This window comes from Tamandua tetradactyla, chromosome 10 (assembly GCF_023851605.1).
Source record: "Tamandua tetradactyla isolate mTamTet1 chromosome 10, mTamTet1.pri, whole genome shotgun sequence".
NCBI lineage: Eukaryota > Metazoa > Chordata > Mammalia > Pilosa > Myrmecophagidae > Tamandua > Tamandua tetradactyla.
The window spans coordinates 73,418,860-73,442,421 of record NC_135336.1 but is presented as its reverse complement, the minus strand read 5'-3'; the positions used below and the strand labels follow the sequence as shown (position 1 = coordinate 73,442,421).

The window sequence follows — 23,562 nt, the reverse complement described above, 5'->3', positions numbered from 1 at the left end:
AGTGGTAGAATTCTCACCTGCTAATGCGGGAGACCCGAGTTCGATTCCTGATCCATACAATTCCCAAACAAACAAACGAAAAATCAAACAAACAAAACTTCAGCAAATGATGCTGCAATAAGGGGATTCTCACATGGATTAAGAATGAAATGTGACCCCCACCATACAGTATACAAAAAAAAAGTGGCAAACAGTAAATCCTATGCTAAATAATGCACTATATTTAATAGTGCAATAAAATTATTCCTCTCATTCAACAAATGTACCACCTAACGCAAAGTTCTAATAAAAGGGTAGTATTGGGGAAAACTCTATTTTATGCATTTTTCTGTAGACCTAAAACTTCTCTCTCTCTCTCTCTCTCTCTCTCTCTCTATATATATATATATATATATATATATATATATATAAATTAGAGAATTGATATTTTGAGGTATCTTTAAAAACAAGACAAAACTCTAGCAAAATAAAAACATATCTATGCTACAAAGTTAAGTGAGATGATAAACATATGAACAAGGGCCAGGAATCAACACTGACTATTTCATTCATTCATTCAATAAAATTTAAATTAAAATTCTGGACTAGATGAATTCATTGAAGACATTTTCTAACTTGGATTGCTATTATTGTAATAATGAAGCGAAAGTAAAAGAATACGGAGTAGATCTGCGAGCAGAACTATTTATAAATAGTTGAAGCTAAAGGGAGGTATTGGGGATTGAATATTCTTCTCTGTAAAAGGTCATGTTCAGGTTCCAATCCCTGGTCTTGTGAGTATGAACATATTTGTAAATGGGAACCTTTGATGAAGTTACTTCAGATAAGGTGTGGCTCAAAAGAATCGGGATGTATCTTAATTCTATTACCCGAGGCCTTATAGAGAAGGCCAGAGACTCATGGGGAGCAGTCAGAAGCTGGAAGTCTATGGAATCAAGAAGAGAAAGGAGAAGATGCTACCATCTACACTGCCATGTGATGAAAAAGCTAAGGAACCCCAATACTGCCATCCAGCCAGAAGTTACCTACCTCAGGAGGCAGCAAGTCTTCCAGCCTTTGAAACTGTGAGCCAACAAATTCCCATTGTTTATGTCAACACACTACGTGGTATTTGATTTGGCAGCTGAGAAACTAAAACAGAGAACACCAACCATATTCCTACTGGGAAAGAGGCATGTAAACTGGGCTGTCACTTTTTTTTTTTTTTTTGCATGGATAGGAACCGGGAATCAAACCTGTGTCTCCAGCATGGCAGGTGAGAATGATGCTGATGTCACATTTTTGCATGAAGTTATCACAGGCACAACTAATGGTATTTAATTTACTTAATAATATAAAGTGAACAAAAAAATTACAAATGGATACTCTTATCCACCCTTCCATACATCCAAGTTATTAAATTTTTTAGAGATTATAGTAGGACCCAGAGGTAGGAGTCAACAATTTTGATTCATAATACAGAGGGATACTAACTTCTGGAGAAGCAGACAGGTGGAAAAATCCACTTTTTTATCAGTTAAATCTAAAACTAAGCAAAAGAATTTTCAGCCATTTCCTTGAAACTGCAAGTGAGGGAAAGATGGAAAAGCTTTCAATAAAACAAGGGATCGTGAGTGAATGGAAATTATAGTGTCAATATAAGATGCAAAAAATGCTGCAAATAGTTTTATTTAGTGTTGTGGTTCTCAAACTTTAAGCAAATATCAGAATCACCTGGATAACTTGTTAAACTACAGATCTTTTCTTTTTTTTTTTTTACATGGGCAGGCACTGGGAATCGAACCTGGATTTCCGGCATGGCAGGCGAGAACTCTGCCTGCTGAGCCACTGTGGTCTGCCCTAAACTACAGACTTCTTAATCAGTAGTTCAGAGGCGGTGTGCAAGAATCTGCATTTCTAATATGTTCCAAGGTGAAGCAGAATCTATTGGTCTAAGGACAACACTTTAAGAATTACTGATATAGAGCATGGTCATTAATGTATTTTAATGAAGTATTAGAGTAGTCTCTTAATTTCACTCCTGGCTATAATGTCCTTAAACCCTGCATTTATGAGAAGTCCCTATAATTCTAAAATTCTTCCACTTTTTATTCTACCTCAAATTATTTCAAAACCTAATTTTTGGGAACAGACTACTGGAATAATCAAAATAAGAATAATTTAAATCAAAGTATAACCTGCAATGGACAACAGTATTATGCGACTCTGATTTTTAAATTATTACCTGTGAATTATACTTAACCCAGTGAATTATGTAAGGAAATTTCACTGACTTAAATCTTAAGACTAGACTAAAAACTGATATGTAAACAGTTGTCTCTCTAGGTCTTGAAAAAGGTCCCTGTTTAAATAAGTATTTCCAATTTATTACTACTGGTTTAAAAGTACAAAGTAAATATAATAATATTACTTACCTTTAACACAAAAGCCACATGATTTTCTGGATGCACCTTTCAAAATGATTTTGAAAGTAATTTCCATATGGTTTAAGCACTTCATGTCTCAGTGGTCAACTATGCACCTAAACACAACTTTAACATTATGACAGAATATCATAAAATACCGAAGATACTTGACAAAAGATTTGATAAAACATATGAAGTATCTAAACTTCGAAAGGATTTAGAACCAATGCGGAATACTAATTTCGTTCAGCAGAGAACTGAAAACCTAAACTAAAACACATTTTGATAACTATAATCTGCAAAGTCTTAACTCTTCCAACAGATTCAGTACCAATTCCTTGTTATTAATATCCTAACAGTACACTGATAACCTTTATAAAGAACATCAAAAAATAGCTTAATATTTTCCTCTTCCTCCTCCTTCCAGGATTTTTTATGAGGCACTTATAAAGAGCATTAGTTTTGACGTCACTATAACAAACATACACATGGTATCATGATATATTTTACTATGCTAACAAAGCATCATTTATAAAGAAATTTTTATAAATTTAAAAATACGTTGTTGGTAGCATAATTACCTTTAAAAGCACTGATTTCATTCACATTATTTCATTAATTTAAACAGCAGTTCCATCTACAAAATATATTCTACAGACTTTCCTCTTTTAAAAAGTAGGTGAATAAAAGCAGGTAAGATTTTCACAACTTTTAGTTTAACAATATCAACATAATTTCACAGCATTGATTAGTAGAGAACATTCTTAAAGTGGTATACAATTACAAAAATATAATAACTATATAATGCAAAATATTGTCCTCCATTATGAAGTATATGTGTGTGCATGTATATATATGTATAAATACATATACATATTTCTTACAAGTTTCACAATTAAATAGCCCTTATTCAAGTACTTTATTCAGGTTTCTCTTGAAATAATCACCTTGCTATATTATTGTAAATATGTAAAAAAATAAAACGTTCATCTATGAAAAAGTTAAAAGTTTCAGTGTGGCTTGACTTAAAAATCAGCCACGCACTTCAGTGGAAACCTGATTTGAATTCAAAACATGCTTGGATGCCATCCTAAATTCAACAACTTAGTCAAAATATAAATATCTTTAAGTGTCAAACAGTAAAATTCTAATGTGCTAATATTAGAATAAAATTAAGACTTGTATTAATCTATCCATCACTCAATAAATCTCCAGACAAAATCCATTTATATATTATAATTAAAATAATACACTAACATACAATATACCTGCTTACAAACACATAGGTAGCCATAAATAAAACTTTATTCTTTAATTTCATTTACAAGCTACCAAATATTATGTGTCTTACACAGTGCTGAACACTTAAATGGCTACAGTCATGGAAGGACCCAGACTGAATGGAAAGCTGAAGATAAAGAAAAGGTAAAAGCAAAATAATACTGTAACAAGAGGTGGCAAAAGCATGGTTTTGCCATAGTCAAATCAATCAGACTTGTAATTATACATCAGTTCTGGTTAAAACAAAGTCTGAGTACCATGCGATCCTCAGCTTTATTGTTTGCAGTCTGGCTAAAGTCTATATAGTCATTTTGTATTTTGCAATTATTAAAATAAAAAAAAAGTTAAAAACTATAGCAGCAACAAGCAAACCCTGTGACAGGAAGGCAAGGGTTAAGAACTAAAAAAAGTTTATACAGTGTGTTTAGGGAAAGTGTGCGCAGTTTATCTTCCATCAGCAGGAGTTCGACTGAGGGACAACATGATTCGGGCAAATCGTTCACAGAGTTCATGAGTGGAAAATGAAGGTAACTTCGGTGGCTCATGGAAACCTTTAATCTCCGTAGAACAATCAAGCAGTTTAGGCAGAAAATCCGTCAGCTTTTCTTGGAGATTTGCTGCAAATATAAACAATTAGATACAACTAGGGATAGAGGGAGAGGAGTGAGAAATTATCAGATGATCATCCTCAACATGGTTTATTAAGTTGGAGTGTTCAGTTGATGTTCTATTTCAAAACATGTAAAATAATTTCCATTTAGGGGAAAAGGTAAAATGTAAATGTCAAGAGCTGTGTTCCCAGCTTAGATTGTAAATAAGAAAAAAAAAATAAGGATAAAGAAATAAAAAAGAGTACAGAATATAAAAACAGCAAGAATAAGTAATATCAAATACTAACTACTTTTAATCCCAACAATTCAGGGGCCAAACAACATTGTTTAAACTTACATTCCATTTCTTGTCCAAGGTAGGAACACCAGCGATTTCTCATATCTTCCACAGCAAGTATATCCTTCTCTTCCATTTCATCCACCAGCAACAAGGGTAAAAATGGGACAATAAACTCATTCATGATAATCAGACCATTGTTCACTTCTCGATCCTCTCCAGATTCAAAGAGTTCTGCAGCTTGCTCATTTAATTTCTTAATGCAATGAGGAAAAAAAAACAGGTTTTGTTTCTTTTTTAATTAAATAAAAATACCTTTAAATGTTAATACTGAAGACAACATAATAAATATGTTAACAAACAGAATTAGATAGAACAAATGGAAGTGAAAAATAAGTCTCAACTTATTCTGGCACTAAAATCTCTTAGGCAAAGCTATGTGTATAATAACAGCAGCAACAGAGGCCAAAAGCAGTAAAAAAATATATTGACATGTTTTTAAAGTTCATATCCAGATTATATTACTTAGATCATCCTGACAGGAATTATGTTTAATTTATTCATCAGAGAAAATTATTTACTTGGAAGTCCCAACTATTAGGCATCTTGGCTGAATTTCCCCTCAATTTAAATTTAATAAGCCTTCAAAAATAACTAAAAAACAAAGAAATTCAGACTCCATGCTAATTTTTTTTTTAGAAAAAAAAATGTATTAATACATCCTTCTCTTTTGTTCTTTCACACAAATCTTTTTTTATCACAACTAAGTTGAATTTATTCCAGAAAGACAAGATTTCTTTACCATTTGAAACCAATCAACATAATTGACAATGTCGACAAAAGAAAGGTATAAAATAATACGATCATTCATAGATTCAGAAAAAGCATTCATTAACATTTATGAAAGAGTTTAATCAAACTGCAGCTAGAATGCAATGCCTATTTTCTTTGTTTCTTTCTCTCAGAAGAGAGTGTAGGAACATCTTTCAATGAATTTTCTACTACTCCATTACTAAATTTTCATGTTCCTGAGTTTTCAGCATGCTTCTATATCTTTTCATGTTAACTGTCACCATCAATTCCACTCCAAGGTCAATTCCTTGAGCCTGACTGTGGACATGGTCACAGTTTTTTTTTTTTTTAATTTACTTATTAATTAAAAAAAATTAAGAACAAAAACATTAACGTATCATTCCGTTCTACATATATAATCAGTAATTCTCAATATCGTCACATAGTTGCATATTCATCATTTCTTAGAACATTTGCATCAATTCAGAAAAAGAAATAAAAAGACAACCGAAAAAGAAATCAAACAGAAAAAAGAAATAAAGAAAAAGAAATTCAGAAAAAGAAATAAAAAGACAACCGAAAAAGAAATCAAACAGAAAAAAAAAAGATTATACATAGCATACCCCTTACCCCTCACTTCATGCTAATTTTGAAAACCTTTTCATTTTCTCCAAAAACATCAACTGAATAGGAATTGTTACAGAGTACTTGATACAAAAATCTGAAGGTAATCATATTCCTTCACGATTCTTACATGGCGTTCGTGCTATGTGCCAGAAACTATTTTAGATGCAGGTGTAGCCAAGGGAATAATGCAGAAATCTCTCATGGAGCTTACAATCTTAAGGGGTGGGAATGCTTTTTTTTAATAATGGGCCAGTTAGGAAATATTTTAAACTATGGAGGCCATATAGTCTCTGTCGTAACTACTCAACTCTGCCATTGTAGAGCTAAAGTAGAATATACGATAAGCAAATAAATGGGTATAACTATGTTCTAATAAAACTCTGCTTATAAAACTAAGCAGAAGTTTGAAGCATAGTCCACTAGAGTCATTCCCACAGAACACAAAAAACCATGAGATAAGAAATACAGAAATACATAATAGATATGGTATATAGATATAATAAATAGTTATGATATCTAAGGGTTCATGTATGAAATCTTAGGTAATTAAAGCAAGATAAAATAGGACTTTTAAATAATCATTATGATTTTAAAGAGAATTTCAAATATAAAAATATTATTTCTTATATTTATATTATTCCATTCCTGCAAAATTTATCTTGACTGTGAAGACTGCACGAAAAACTCCAATTCAGTCACTAATCAGGTGTCTAATATTGAGAAATTGCTTAAGTCTTTTAGCTTTAGTTTCTTTATATGAAAACTGGGATACTATTACTTCCACCATGTAGTGGTTAAGAGGATTAATGCATTTAAGTATCTATCATTATTTTTGGCAATATGCAAGCACAGAGATATTTTAATTCTCAAAATCAATATTAAGTTGGTTAAAATTGAATAAATATTATTCAAATTTAATTTCATGGAATTAAAGAATGCTCTGGAAATATCATACAAGTAACATGTTCAACATTAACTTTGTTCACCCTCTTAAAACTTCCCAATGCTGACAAGGATGTCCACTATCACCACTATTATTCAACATTGTGTTGGAGGTTCTAGCCAGAGCAATTAGACAAGAAAAAGAAATACAAGGCATCAAAATTGGAAAGGAAGAAGTAAAACTATCACTGTTTGCAGACGATATGATACTATACGTCGAAAACCCGGAAAAATCCACAACAAAACTACTAGAGCTAATAAATGAGTACAGCAAAGTAGCAGGTTACAAGATCAACATTCAAAAATCTGTAGCATTTCTATACACTAGTAATGAACAAGCTGAGGGGGAAATCAAGAAACGAATCCCATTTACAATTGCAACTAAAAGAATAAAATACCTAGGAATAAATTTAACTAAAGAGACAAAAAACCTATATAAAGAAAACTACAAAAAACTGCTAAAAGAAATCACAGAAGACCTAAATAGATGGAAGGGCATACCGTGTTCATGGATTGGAAGACTAAATATAGTTAAGATGTCAATCCTACCTAAATTGATTTACAGATTCAATGCAATACCAATCAAAATCCCAACAACTTATTTTTCAGAAATAGAAAAACCAATAAGCAAATTTATCTGGAAGGGCAGGGTGCCCCGAATTGCTAAAAACATCTTGAGGAAAAAAAACGAAGCTGGAGGTCTCACGCTGCCTGACTTTAAGGCATATTATGAAGCCACAGTGGTCAAAACAGCATGGTATTGGCATAAAGATAGATATATCGACCAATGGAATCGAATAGAGTGCTCAGATATAGACCCTCTCATCTATGGACATTTGATCTTTGATAAGGCAGTCAAGCCAACTCACCTGGGACAGAGCAGTCTCTTCAATAAATGGTGCCTAGAGAACTGGATATCCATATGCAAAAGAATGAAAGAAGACCCATCTCTCACACCCTATACAAAAGTTAACTCAAAATGGATCAAAGATCTAAACATTAGGTCTAAGACCATAAAACAGTTAGAGGAAAATGTTGGGAGATATCTTATGGATCTTACAACTGGAGGCGGTTTTATGGACCTTAAACCTAAAGCAAGAGCACTGAAGAAGGAAATAAATAAATGGGAACTCCTCAAAATTAAACACTTTTGTGCATCAAAGAACTTCATCAAGAAAGTAGAAAGACAGCCTTCACAATGGGAGACAATATTTGGAAATGATATATCAGATAAAGGTCTAGTATCCAGAATTTATAAAGAGATTGTTCATCTCAACAACAAAAAGACAGCCAACCCAATTACAAAATGGGAAAAAGACTTGAACAGACACCTCTCAGAAGAGGAAATACGGATGGCCAAGAGGCACATGAAGAGATGCTCAATGTCCCTGGCCATTAGAGAAATGCAAATCAAAACCACAATGAGATATCATCTCACACCCACCAGAATGGCCATTATCAACAAAACAGAAAATGACAAGTGCTGGAGAGGATGCGGAGAAAGAGGCACACTTATCCACTGTTGGTGGGAATGTCAAAGGGTGCAACCACTGTGGAAGGCAGTTTGGCGGTTCCTCAAAAAGCTGAATATAGAATTGCCATACGACCCAGCAATACCATTGCTAGGTATCTACTCAAAGGACTTAAGGGCAAAGACACAAACGGACATTTGCACACCAATGTTTATAGCAGCATTATTTACAATTGCAAAGAGATGGAAACAGCCAAAATCTCCATCAACAGAAGAGTGGCTAAACAAACTGTGGTATATACATACGATGGAATATTATGCAGCTTTAAGACAAGATAAACTCATGAACCATGTAATAACATGGATGGACCTAGAGAATATTATGCTGAGTGAATCCAGCCAAAAACTAAAGGACAAATACTGTATGGTCCCACTGATGTGAAGGGACATTCGAGAATAAACTTGAAATATGTCATTGGTAACAGAGTTCAGCAGGAGTTAGAAACAGGGTAAGACAATGGGTAATTGAAGCTGAAGGGATACAGACTGTGCAACAGGACTAGATACAAAAACTCAAAAATGGACAGCACAATAATACCTAATTGTAAAGTAATCATGTTAAAACACTGAATGAAGCTGCATCTGAGCTATAGGTTTTTGTTTTGTTTTGTGTTGTTTTGTTTTGATTTTACTATTATTACTTTTATTTTTTTCTCTATATTAACATTCTATATCTTTTTCGGTTATGTTGCTAGTTCTTCTAAACCAATGCAAATGTACTAAGAAATGATGATCATGCATCTATGTGATGATGTTAAGAATTAATGATTGCATGTGTAGAATGGTATGATCTCTAAATGTTGGGTTAATTTCTTTTTTTCCATTAATTAAAAAAAAAAAAAAGAGAAGGGATAATTGGAGATGAAGGGATACAGACTGTACAACGGGACTGGATATAAAAACTCAGAAATGGACAGCACAATACTACCCAATTGTAATGCAATTATGTTAAAACACTGAATGAAGCTGCATGTGAGGTATAGGTTTTTTGTTTTTGTTTTTTTTTGTTTTTTTTTCTTCCTATTATTGTTTTAATTCTTATTCTGTTGTCTTTTTATTTCTTTTTCTAAATCGATGCAAATGTACTAAGAAATGATGAATATGCAACTATGTGATGTTATTAAGAATTACTGATTGTACATGTAGATTGGAATGATTTCTAATTGTTTTGTTAATTCTTTTTTTAATTAATAAAAAAAAAAAAAAAAAAAAAAAAAACTTCCCAATGCTAAACAAAGCTAGAAAGTAAGACAGCTTTGATTCCTCTATTTTGCTCCTGATTCATCCGATAGTTATAAAGCCCCTTGATTTCACTTCTTTCACCTTTTTCTATATCCTCTTCTTGATATTCACTGCACTTCTGCATTAGTTCAGGCCATTTCCTCTGTGGTGGTTTGAAGCTGTAGGTACCCCAGAAAAACATGTTCTTAAATGAATCCATTACTGTGGATGTGAACCCATTGTATGTAAGGCCTTTGTAATGAGTTACTTCAGTTCAGATGTGGCTCACCTCAATTTGGATGGGTCTTAATCTCAACATTGGAGTCCTTTATAAGCAGAATGAAATTCAGACAGAACAAAAGCCACAAAGGGAGCAGCCAGAAGCAAAACATCAATCGAACCCAGAAGAGAAGGTGAGGCCAGGAGATGCTGTCAGGTGCCCTCCCATGTGACAAGCTAAGAACCAAGGACAGCTGGCAGTCAAGCCCTTGAATGCCAGACTTCATGAAAAAAACACTGCCTTGATGACATCTTGATTTGGAATTTCTTTTAGCCTCAAAACAAAAAGAAAATACATTCCTATTGTCTATTCTAACCCACTGCAGCATACATATATTTGCTTGAGCAGCCCCTCCTTCCACTGTCTATAGGTCTAAGCTTATGGACTTCAATTGCTACTTTCCTCTTCAGTCCATTCTCTAGTATACGTTGCCAATTGTTTTCTGAAAATGAAACCTGATCATGCCAAACTTAATCAAACTTACAATGGCTTTCAACAACTTAGAAAATAAGATGAAATCTCATTGGAATTGCACATGAATTTCTTCATATTCTTATCTCAACAAGTATTGTCAGAACCTCTTCAACCTAACCATGTTCCTCATAACTTAGCCACAGTAAATCCGTCTTCCTTTTCTGTCACATACTTTCCATGCTTTTTCTGTCATATACTTTCCATGCACACTTTTCATGTGTTCCTTTACCTAAAACGTTCTCCTCTTTCACTACAAGAAATATAACTCTTATCTAAGATCCAGATAAGTGATCATCTTATCACTCAAGTTTCCTTCCAACAATTTCAGGCATAGTATTTTGATATTATAATGACACATCCCAATACATAAAAATTATTTGTGTACAACTCTCACCAGATTGAGATAAGACCATACTATCATATCTGTGTAAGACACAGAGAACGTGTCTTCCTCATTTTTTTTTATTAATCAGAACCTGCTATTCAGTAAATACTCGATATGAAAATACTTGAAAGGAACACCAAAGTCATGCTCATAAAGTTCCATTTAATTCTCTTTGTAAAACAACAAACTAGGTATGGCTGGCTTACTATCATGAAAGGTTAAGAGAAATATTCTCTTCATGTTTAAAATTAGTTTTACCAAAATATTTCCATAACCCAAGGCTTCAATATTTTTAAGTTAATAAACCTGCTCTAAAATCTAAACATATATTTTTATTTATGTATATCATTCTTTGCTTTTATATTTGAAAACTGAAATAATTATAATTAAGCCTTTATTCTCAAGGCACAGATCCAAAAACTTTTTGAAACTGGCCAAAAAGTTTTTGGATCTGTTCCTTGAGAATAAAACACCCCCCTCAATGAATACAAAACATCACACCATTCAAATTTAAAAATACACCCAGACACACTAAAATAAGCTGAGAAAAAATAATATTACTTTCTAATACTCTCAATCCAAAAATTTTAAAGACCTTTTCTGCTGACTAGAATTATTATGCATTATGCAGACTAAAATTAGTGCATAATGTACAAATCTATTGAAAGAAACATTTCACCAGCACAGCTACTTAGAGTTGTTAAAAGTACATTTAAACCAAGTAACAGAATTAGATAGGTTCAAAACATATACACCCCTGAATATCTATTTCCATATCTTTTTAAGAAAATAATTATAATTTAGGATCACAATACAGAGTGAAGTAATAGTTAGCTAAGAGTGTTATCATATTACAAAAAAAGTACAAAGATGGAATTTGCGATTTTTATATTTACAGGATAGTTGATTCAGGAAACATTAACAAAGTATTCTAGATACCTAGAGAGAGTAAATTCATCCATAATGACTGTGAAAACAATAAGAAATTTATAATAGTATTAGTATTTCAGCGAATAGAGTGAAAATATTTGTGGAGACACTAACAACTGCAAAGTACAAAAAAGGATACTAAATGAAATGTAATAAAGGATAGTTAAATTAATCTTGACATATTTATACAAAGCATCATCATTTATAAAATGTTAGAAAAAACCCACTATTTATTTTCTGGAAAATAAAGATGATATTTCCTCACACTGTATGCAGCATTCCTCCATCCCTCAAAAGAGTGGTAGGAGCAGTGATGGAGAGATATAGGAACTTAATCATTCTGATCCCATTTTAAGAACATTTCTGGTTCATCACCTGCAATACTTGAGTTCCATAAAGAAGGAGGGATAAGGAAGGAATTCAGTGTACTACTCCATCTTAAGAATATATTGTGAAAATAACTTTTAAAAAGACAAAAAATATATATGGTGAAGACCCAGATTATAGACATCACCATGACTCTTACCCTATCAGAGTTTATCGAATCAATCACTGATATATGAGAATGGATAATCTGCCTAACGTAAGACAAAATGATAAAGTAAACACCTACTATGTGCACTCAACTTACCAGTAAACATTCTCTTCTATAATGTGATATCAATTCTTCATCATGTCCTCTATATGGGCCTTTGGACAAGAGTTCTTTGTTATTCTGATAAGCACAGATAAGGAACAGCAAGGAATCTATATAACTTAAAAATTAAAAAGAAACATATAGCATTAATATTTCATCTTTGTAAACAAAGAGATGACTGTAACAACATTTTAATACACATTTAAATTTTGACTATACCAAAACAACAATACCATAGAAAATATTTTATGTATTATAGGCTTATGGTCATCTTCTTAACAGTAGTAATGAATAGTTAGGTCTTAAGAACAAAGAAAAACGACCTAGTAATTTAGGGGAAAAAAAGCAGGAGAAAAGTTTATATTACAAAACTGATGAATTCAGATACTTCCCTTTTCTTTGGGATTGATTTTCCCAGTGTTTTCAATTTGGATTCTTAATTAATACTGACATGAATGCCAACAATTCACTTATTCAACAATATAAAGTCATTTTTGTTTGAAAGAAGGATCAGGTTATTTTGGTTTTGGATCACAAACACGAATTGGCCATTCAGTAACTACCAGTTTTTTTCTAAGTACAAGCACCATTCTAGGTGCTGAAAAAAAGGTAAAAGAAAAAGAACTGGGGGAAATGGAAAATGGAGTACTTTTAAAGATGGAATATGTGGTGGGATTAAAACTAGAAATAACATAAAAGGTTGACAGGGTTAGACCTATATGTTATATTTTGGTAATATTAATGCTATATTAATATAACTATAGATGTTATGAAGTTTAAACTAAGTTTATAAAAAGGAGGGTAAAAAGTTTGTTTTTTCTTCAAAGTAATAATCTGTCTCCTAGAATTTTATAGGTAAAAATACATACATCAATGTATATATACTTAAATATGAAAAAATGCAAAATCTTAATGAAATACTTTTAATTTTTTTTGTTTCATTGATTTTTTTTAAGCTTCTAGCTTAATAATATACAAACTTAAAATTCCTGCCTTTAACCTCACAATATTGTGCAGCTATCACCATCATCCATCACCACTTTCCTATGAACCTCAATAGAAATTCTGTACCAATCAAGCTTTAACAGGACTTTCCCTAGCCCTCCCCAGCACAGTAACCAAAGTGAAATATTTTAAAGAAACAATTAAAAAAAACTTGAAAATGTATTGTTAGTATAATTTAATGTTCTCAGATATAAATCAACTCATTATCCCAAATTATTTGGAAGTTAATTCATTCACATGATAAAGAAAGCTTAAAACTAAGTCATGAAAAATAAGTTTTTTAAACATTTTCTTGAAATTGACTTCTTTCCAGGAATGCATTTTTGAGAAAATATGAATATGAATTTTATGTTGAAATAATATAGACATAACCTCAGCTAAAGATTATTTATTTATAAAAAAATTTAAATATAGTTATAATAATGTTAAATGTTGTCTTACGACACCAAGTTTGAGGTAGTCTGTTATTTAACTGACAAGAGGTATATCAAGTTTTCTTTTCTAGCTACTGGGTATTCTGCTTTTTAAAAAGGTCTCCCTAGAATAACATTCTTATCTGGCCTTTTAGAACAGAGTCACCTCTTCAAGAATAATCATGACCTTGTTCTAATTTTCCAATGAGGTGGACAAAATGTTCCAAATATTACCAAACTTTAAAGTGTTTAAAAACTGTTTAAAAATAAACCCAGAATGAGATTTAGCAGTACAGTTACCATGTAGTTATTTAAGATAAAATAAGAGCAAGAAGCTTAGTAGACTCTTTATATTTTCACTTACACTACAGTAAAATTATGGCTCCTAAAACTCTGGCTTCATTTACTCCTCACAGAAAAGACATGGCTCATCAGTAAATATTCCATTCAAGGCTTTCAACTGCTAAGTTTTCATTAAAAACAAGTTTGACAGAATCTTTTGGCCATACCTTATATGCTGCTTGCTTTGGTAACTGCTATATATATTTCAAAATAGCATTTGTTACCATTACAAATTTGCTAGTCAATCTTTCCAATTCAAAAAACACATTTATTTATACTTGAATATTGGCTTTCTGAACAAGTACTAACAAAAAAATTATTAAACTTAAAAGTACTTATGAATTTTATCAAAAGTCCTTTAAGAAAATGTTAACTGAGAAAACCTAATATACAAGCTATGCAGAGAGCTAGAAAGTGAGTTTTATGCTCTTAATTCTTACTGAGTGAGATAAATGTATAACACTTCGTGTACTTATCTGGTTTCATTTAATTATATGAGAATACGGTGTCTTAATTTTTAATTCCTAGTTAGTTACGTGACCTTGACAAAGTCACTTCATGTCTATGGAACCAAGTTTCTTTATCTGCAAAATGGAAATATCTTCTTTGATCATAGAAGCTGTATTCAATTTTAAGATTATATTAATATTTGTCACATCAGCATAAATTTCAGAAATCCTAAAAGTGAATTTGAATATTCCTATTAAATAATAACTCTTAAAAAGGAGCTACTGATCAAAATATTTTATATCTCAGTGACCAAAAGGAATTTTATTATAAATTATATAACGATTAAAACTTAGTTTGTGCTTAAATATTAAAATTACTGTGCCAGTTTGAAATCAATTATGTACCCCAGAAAAGCCATGTTTTAATCCTGATTCAATCTTGTAGGAGCAGCCATTTCTTTTCATCCTAATTCAATACTGTAATTCAGGTTGGTCTTCATTACTTTACAGGAATCCTTTAAGAGAGGAAACATTTCGGAGCGAGCCAGAGCCAACAGGGAGAGTCAAGACAGACATTCGGAGATCGAGACAGAAATAGTCTGGTGCTAAGCAAGAATTCACAGAAATAGCCAAAACCTGAAGACAAATCTCTGGCCCTGGCAGATGCTAAGTTAAGAGATGACACTCAGAGTTTGGTCCTAGAGCAGCTAAGTACAGGTATACAGATGCCAAGTGAGGAGCCCTCACAGAAACAAGGGCTGAAAGCAACGGAGTCCAAGAGCAAGAGACCAGCAGATGCCAACCACAGGCCTTCCAAGCTAACAGCGGTGTTCCAGACGGCACTGGCCTTTCTTGAGTGAGGGTAACCTCTTGTTGGTGCCTTAATTTGGACACTTTCAGGCACAGAACTGTAAACTTAATAACTTATTAAATTCCTTTTTAAAAAGCCGTTTCATTACTAGTATATTACATTCTGGCAGTTTAACAAACTAATACAATTACCACTTATTTTTGTGTGATAACCTTTTGAGTTGGGAGAAATGCTCTCTAGAGCAGTGCTGTCCAATACAAATTTCTGCAATGAGAGAAATATTCTATATCTACACTGGCCAATATGGTAGCCACTAGCCACATGTGGCTACTGAACATTCAAAATGTGGCAAGTGTGACTGATGGACTGTGGACTTCTGGCATTATATGTGATGTCTGATGAATGCAGATGGCTGAAGGATGCACTGACTGAGAAGTAGAATGGCAAATGATGGTGTATACATATGACTGAACACAGTGCTGCTACAAAAGGAACGAAGTCATGAGGCATGCAACATTGTGAATGAACCTTGGGACACTGAGTGAGGCAAAATAAGCCAGAAACAAAAGAGCAATTATTGTATGGTCTTCTTTAGAAAATGCCTATAAGAAAATAGGGGCCTAGATTGTACACTCTTATAACAGTAACATTTGGTCCAGAGTGGTAATGATCATTTCCGGATTTTTGGGAGGCTGTTTTATATATGTATAACCTGGTATGAGATAAGAATGAAGCCAATCAGGTTGGGATTAAAGTAATTCAGAACACAGGGGTAAGGAAGACATTGTCCGTATTTTAGAACCGCACTTACTTTTTGAGACCAAAGGAAGAAAAGTTTATTTTTTCTGGAATCTAAATTTTCTGTTGCACATAAATCTAACTCAACCTGTCTGGATAGCTCATTTAAATAAATGAAACACAAGAAGCCCAGAATAAGAAAGAGGGCCTTTAATTCTATATAGCTTAATGTAATACCTGGATACATCCTAGAATATATTAGTAGAAAATAAAAAAGTATTGGCAGGGTGCACAGGTGGTTCAATGGTAAAATGCTCACTTTTCATGTGGGAGACCCGGGTTTGATTCGCGGACCACGCACCCAAATAAAAAAGGAAAAGTATTGGCAAAATCTCTTGAGGGATGGGAGAAAAAATATGAAATTATTAAACTTTACCACTGGGGAAACCCCTGATATTGTCAAACATTAGGGACATCCAAATCAATAGGCCAATCCCTTGATCTTGAGGATTGCTCTTGTTAAGCTTATGTATGTAACAGAGAAGCTTAGCCTACCAAATGGTATGCCTAAAAGTTCTTTTGTTGCTTAGATGTGGCCTCACTCTAAGCTCAACTCTGCAAGTGAAATCACTACCCTCTCCACTTCATGGGACACAACATACAGGTGTGAAAGTCTCCCTGGCAACATGGGAGATGACTCCCAAGGATGAGTCTGGCCCTGGCATCATGGGAGCAACAATACCATCCTGACCAGAAAGGGGAAAAGAAGTGTAACAAATATGTATCACTGGCTGAGAGAGTTCAAAAAGAGTTGAGAGGCTACGCTGGAGGTCACTCTTTATGTAAGCTTCAGTTAGACGTTGCTACCTATCATAACTTGCCAACCCCCAACCAAAACCATTTCAGCCAATCCTAAAGAACACCTTGGGCATTATATAAGATTCTACAAGGGTTCCATGAGCTAAGGTAACTTCCCAGAAACCTACAACTTCCAGATTGGTCCCTGGATAAGTCCTGAAACCTACAGGGCCCAGCCTGTCCAGAACATCAGCTAATTCCACCCCCTATCCCATAATATTGACAGTCCCTTCCAACATGAAAAAGTCAGAATGGCCATAGCCCAAATACCCCTAAAGAGTAGGAGAAAGATCAAAGGTGATGGTGGAGTTATACAGAGAAGGTCAGGTTTCACAAATGAGTATTGAATCATGATTGCTGAATCATTATAGTGATATTTCTTTTAGCCTCTAGTATCTTAGAGCAGCTAGAAGTGAAAACCTAAAATTGTGGAAACCCATACCAGACTCTGAAATATGTTCTACAATTAATTGTTGCACTGTGCTTTGAAATTTAATGTTTTGTATATACATTATTTTTCACAAAAAAAAGAAAAAAAAGTTGATTGTGATGATAAAAAAAATATTTATTTCTTCTAGCCTCCAATGTTCTGGAACTGCTGGAAGGAAAATTCGGAGACAATGTATGGTAGCCCATGATAAACTCTGGGATCTGTTCTATAACTACTTTTTGAAGAGAGCTTTGAAAATTATGTCTTTTTTCTTTCTTTGCTTTGTATATATGTTATATTATGTGATAAAAAAGTTTAAAAAAAAATGAAATAGACTTCCGAAGGGGAAGCTAAATTAAAAAAAATATTATTAGTCAAGTATATTAATGACAAAACATATGAATTAAGAAATATGTGGAGAAATGAATACAAACTAGCAAATGATCTGTAATGGTAAATGAATGAACATCTGTCCTCTCTACTTAATAACAAAATAAATAAATAGCATTATTACAGGTTACTAAGTAGAAATTCCTTTAAAATCATCTGTAATTTAAATGAAAAATAATCTAAAATGTGTTTGCAATAGTAGAAGGCAAGTGATAAGTTTTCCAGTCATACTTTTTATAATATCCAAAAAGTCGAAAGAAAGAGAAATATTGGAAACACTATCCTGATTTGAAATTCAGATTAAACTAAGAAAGAATATTAAAAAGGCTAGTGATTAAAAGTCACCCCCAAGAGAACCTCTTTTGTTGCTCAGATGTAGCCTCTCTCTCCAGCCAATACAACAAGCAACTCACGACCCTCCCCGTTTATGTGGGACATGACTCCCAGGGGTGTAGACTTTCCTGGCAACATGGGACAGAAATCCTGGAATGAGTTGAGACTCAGCATCAGGGGATTGAGAAAACCTTCTCGACCAAAAGGGGAAGAGTGAAATGAGACAAAATGAAGTGTCAATGGCTGAGAGATTCCAAACAGAGTCCAGAGATTATCCTGGAGGTTATTCTTACACATTAAATAGATATCACTTTGTTAGTCAAGATGTAGTGGAGAGGCTAGAGGGAACTGCCTGAAAATGTGGAGCTGTGTTCCAGCAGCCATGTTTCTTGAAGATGATTGCATAATATAATATAGCTTTCACAATGTGACTGTGTGATTATGAAAACCTTGTGTCTGATGCTCCTTTTATCTACCTTGTCAACAGATGAGTAAAATATATGGAATAAAGATGAATAACAGGAGGAACAAATGTTAAAATAAATTTAGATTGAAATGCTGATGATTGGTGGGGGGGAGGGGTGGGGATATGGTATGTATGAATTTTTTTCTGTTTTCTTGTTTATTTCTTTTCCTGAATAGATGCAAATGTTCCAAGGAATGATCATGATGATGAATATGCAACTATGTGATGATATTGTGATTTACTGATTATATATGTAGAACGGAATGATCAAAAGTTAAGAATGTTTGCGTTTGGTGTTTTTTGGTATTTAAAAAAGAAATTCAAAAATTAATTAAAAAAAAAAAAGGCTAGTGATTCAAGGTAGACGTTAGGGTAGGCAAAGAGTTCCTCCCATGCACTGGGCTGCATCTTAGGTCATGAGGGATTTTTCACTTCTATTGCTTTCATCGATTTCTAGTCCCACCAAACGTTCTGGGTTTCAATCTAATCCTATTCTGTCTCCAATACAGTGTTTGTGGGTGGATAAAAACACAGACACTAATGTCAACTTTACAAATTTAATTCAAAATGGAAACATATTATGTGTTGGTATATGGGTACTCTGAAATATCTTAGCAATTTTTATGTAAATCTAAAACTGTTCTAAAATTCAAAAAGTTCATTAAAATGTGTTGTGAATAAAATACTTTCTATGAGGTCATAAAATGAAGTATAAAAATTAAGCTCTTTATATCACAGTTTTTCTACTTTGCCTTACCTTTCTTTTTGAAAATTTTCTAGTCCAGTTATGAGATACATGGTTGTTTCCCTGAATTTTATATAATCCTGATGCCACTCCTGTAGGAATAGAAAATATTTAAAATATACAGAGTAAGAAATTAAAGTTAAAATGAAGACTTTAAAGTAACACATTTTTCTGATAACTATCTGAATTAACAGAGGTAGAACTCACTTCATATCTGATGAAGCAAACTGAAAGAAAAATATATAGTCTAGTGATTAGGAATACAAATTCTATAGCCATGCTGTCAGTTTCTAGCTGTGAAAAACTTTGGGCAGGCTACTTTACCTCTCTAGGCCCAATTTTCTTATGTGTAAAACACAGATAATAACACAAACTTCTTCAGACTGTTAGTCTTTTAATTATTAATGATGCCTTTAATTATTAATGCTATATTTTTAAAAATGTTATTTGCCAATTGTAAAGGTTTATAAGAATCTTAGGCATAGAGTAGACTCTTGCTGAATGTAAGGTATTGTTATGTAATGCCAACTTCAAAAACAATTTAACTTGTTAAATTGTTCTTTGAGCTGGAAAAGTTCATTAAATAGAAGTTGAGAATTAGTCAAAATACAAAAACTACTCAAAAAGAAAAAGAAAAAGAAAAACTTCCTTTTTTGGTTATAATGTTTTTGTCCTACATGCCATGTGCTGGATTGAAGCTATTATGTATCCCAGAAAACATATGAGTTTTAATTCTCATTAAATATTTCTAGATGTGACCTTTCTGATTGTTTCAGTGGAGATGTGACTCACCCAATTGCGGGTGGTAACTTTTGATTAGATGGTTTCCACGGAGATGTCTCTCTAACCATTCAAGGTGAGGTTGCTTACTGGAGCCCTTTAAGAGGGAACCATTTTGGAAAGAGACATGAGAGACACCAGAACCGACAGAGCCACCAGAACTTAACCAACAGAACGAACAGAGCCCCAGGGAAGCCAATGAAGATTCCTGGAGAGAAAGCTAGCAGACATCACCATGTGCCTTTTAGCTGAGAAAGAAACCCTGAACATCACTGGCCTTCTTGAACCAAGGTATTTCTTCTCCTGGATGCCTTAGATTGGACATTTTCATACCTTGCCTTAATTTGGACATTTTTACAGCATTAGAACTATAATGCAATTTAATAAATTTTCCTTTTTAAAAGCCATTCTATTTCAGGTGTACTGCATTCCAGCAACTTGCAAACTAGAACATTACATTATATCAAATTAATCCCAAAATTATTTACAAATTTATTAATAACCTCAATACTGAAATATTTAATTTTTACTTATTATCCATAACAAATTCAAACATAAGTGTGCTGATATCAAAAGAATGACAGTAAACTACTGAACCCCACAATCTATAGATTAACTTCTAAAAAGGTACCTTACTTCATATTCCTCCAGATTTACTTCTTCAGGTTTTATCATTTCGAGTTTGGCTTGAGCAACTTTCATTATATTGTGACACCTTCAAAATAAAATAAATGTATTTCCACATCAAAAGTAAAATCCATAAAAACAGAAAAATTACCGAACGCATACAAAAATGAAATTTATTGTCACTGAACAATTCCCAAGAACCTTAATTGAAAACTGTTTTTTGGACCAATATTAGACACCTACAAGTATTTTAAAGAAGATAATATCATTAAAACAAATTTACCACATTGTATTTATATTTGGATACAGTATTTATGTTTTATCGATAAATGCACAAATTTACAAGTGATGACCTAAAAGGATTTAAATACCAAACTTGATATTAGCTGATAGCTTGAACACAGTGAAAGATGCAATAAAGATTGCATATGTAAAAAATTTGAAATGTGGTTTTTCACAATGTGTATCTATTAAGTAAACTCAAGAGATACTGAATCTTATTTTTCCAAGTGCATTTATCTCTAAATAGCTAAAAGATGGAATCCAAAATGTGCCTAATATTTAAATAAGAATGGAAACATCCCAAAGGATTCTATGATCAGAATCACTGCTAAAGAAATCTTAACAAAATATAATTACATGCACCTAAGTCTATCTTTCAAGGACAAGAGTAATCAGAATATCAAAACAGATTAACTCCTTCTGGTATCCAGCTCAGACAACTGAAAAACATTAAAAGTCAATGCTATTAATATCTTTCCAAAGTTCAATGCATTAGAGCATAGTGCAATGGCAACCCAGATGATGAGAGTCACAATCAGTCAAGTATTTTGGCTTTTTGTAGTCATAGTGCAACAAAATAACAAGGCCCATTCTACTTGGGAACAAAAATAATATCTAACATTCCCTGGGCACTTACTATCTATCAATGATGGTGTTCAAAACCATTTTCATTTAACATAATTCTAAACTGCACAGGATGCATACGGTGAGCCATGATTTTAAACCGGATATTTTGTTTTCTCTCATATACTCCTCTGCTACACATTATTAAAGTTTAATGTTTGAGACATTCATAAAAGGATAATCATTTATTTTAGAATTAAAATTTGAATACAAATTTGAATACACATGCCAAGATACAATAAATGTTTCTGTATTCTAAAATAATTTTCAATGCCTTAGACTTGGGCCCTAATTATAAAAAACAGTATTCATTCCAACTAGATTAAATTTTGAATTTCACATCAGTAAATTGCTTTATAGGAGGTTCTAAAAATTATTTTGATAGTCCAAAATTAATTGAACAGTTCTGTGCCATCTTTTTGTCAAAGATGCTTATTTTATTCATATACTTGATAAAAACTTTTCTCAGTAATTATCAAATAGGGGTGATTCTGCCTCTTCCCAAGGGACATTCAGGAATATCTGGAGACATTTTAGGTTGTCACAGTTGGGGGTACTACTGGACTCTAATGGCTACAGGCCAAGAATATCGCTAAACACGCATAGGACAATCCTCCACCACAAAGAATTATCTGATTCAAACGTCCACAGTATAGAGGTAAAAACTTCTATTCCTTAAATTGGATCCTATAAAGGAAGTGATTATATTATACTCTTTTGATATCCTTATATTGCTTAGCAGCTTGGTTCACAACTTAAATTTATTAAAACAGACCAAATTATTTTCAGTCCAAACTTTAAAAGACCATAATTATAAATCTCAGAGAAACTACAATTCAAATTAAGTGAAGTCAAATTTTGCATTGTATTTATTAAAAATGTGTGTCTGTGTACAATAAATATTTAGAAAAACTAACTGGGGATTTAAAAAAACAGGACAATTATGAACATATGTATTAGATATTTCATATTTCTAAGTTACCTTTCATCAAAACTCAAATTTCTATCTCCAAATTGTTCTAGCAACGTTTTCTCAATGATTTTCTTAGGTGCTTGGTTCTGGATAAAGTAGATCACTACATGATGTAAACGATAATCTGTTTCTGGTGGGGTGTCTTCTTGGGCCAACTTAACCAACCTTGAATACTCCAACTTAATTGCCTAGAAAATTCAACAAAAAATGCCGTTTGATTAATTATTACAATTAAAATTCTTGACTAGTATAACTGTAATAATTCCTGCATTCAAATATGTATTTTTTAAAGTTTTACAAACAAGGCAGTACATCTAAGAATATTGTCCACGTTCCATAGTTTAAAATTTCTTTCTAAAAAACTGACCACATGACCTCCTTTATCTCTTCCCTATACAAATGTTCTCTTTATTTTCACACAAAGAAGTAGTTAATATTTATCTCCCTACCATGAGTAATTTCATAAAATTTATATTATCGAAGTCTGATCAACGTTTATTCAGGTGCCATCATAAGACTGAGATGCTAAGTTCTCCTACCCTGTTCTACTTTTCTAGCATCAACATACCTCTATATAATGAATATATAATATCCCAAATATTAGAGTTGAAATGCAGCTACCTAGAATATTCTTATTTGAAAAAAATAAAATGTTGACTCTTAAATGCATAGTATTACAATTAACATTTTAAGTGAACGGCCCACAGGACTTGAAACAGCAAGCCCTGATGTTGTAGCTACCATGGAATTAATCCCTTATTACTTCAGCAATGTTTGAATTTTATTGGTGTAATAATTACTAATGACTACTATCACTATCACTACTTGATCATATTTTTTCCTTATTAAAAGAAATACGTCTGATGCAGCCCCTCTGGAGGGCAGTGTGGTGGTTCCACAGGA

General features: G+C 32.8%; 1 protein-coding gene and 1 long non-coding RNA gene across 7 annotated transcripts in view; one reads left to right on the top strand and one right to left on the bottom strand.

The window, feature by feature from the left end:
* USP25 (ubiquitin specific peptidase 25) overlaps positions 1-23,562 on the bottom strand; it is a 147,217-nt gene that overhangs the window by 4,662 nt on the left and 118,993 nt on the right. For 5 of the 6 annotated variants that reach the window (XM_077118742.1, XM_077118743.1, XM_077118738.1 and 2 more), the window contains 6 exons: positions 22,669-22,847; positions 20,790-20,868; positions 19,386-19,465; positions 12,388-12,511; positions 4,635-4,830; positions 2,415-4,303 (listed from right to left, as the gene is read on the bottom strand). In XM_077118742.1, the coding sequence (XP_076974857.1) occupies positions 4,131-4,303; positions 4,635-4,830; positions 12,388-12,511; positions 19,386-19,465; positions 20,790-20,868; positions 22,669-22,847 (831 nt within the window). In that variant the 3' untranslated portion in view covers positions 2,415-4,130. Of the gene's footprint in view, positions 1-2,414; positions 4,304-4,634; positions 4,831-12,387; positions 12,512-13,839; positions 14,832-19,385; positions 19,466-20,789; positions 20,869-22,668; positions 22,848-23,562 lie in introns of those variants that run through there. The other variant, XM_077118740.1, reaches the window with a different exon arrangement.
* LOC143648540 (uncharacterized) lies at positions 1,148-15,284 on the top strand. Its single transcript, XR_013158612.1, has 4 exons — positions 1,148-1,255; positions 1,768-1,911; positions 3,761-3,830; positions 15,113-15,284. It is a non-coding gene; the product is annotated as an uncharacterized LOC143648540 (long non-coding RNA).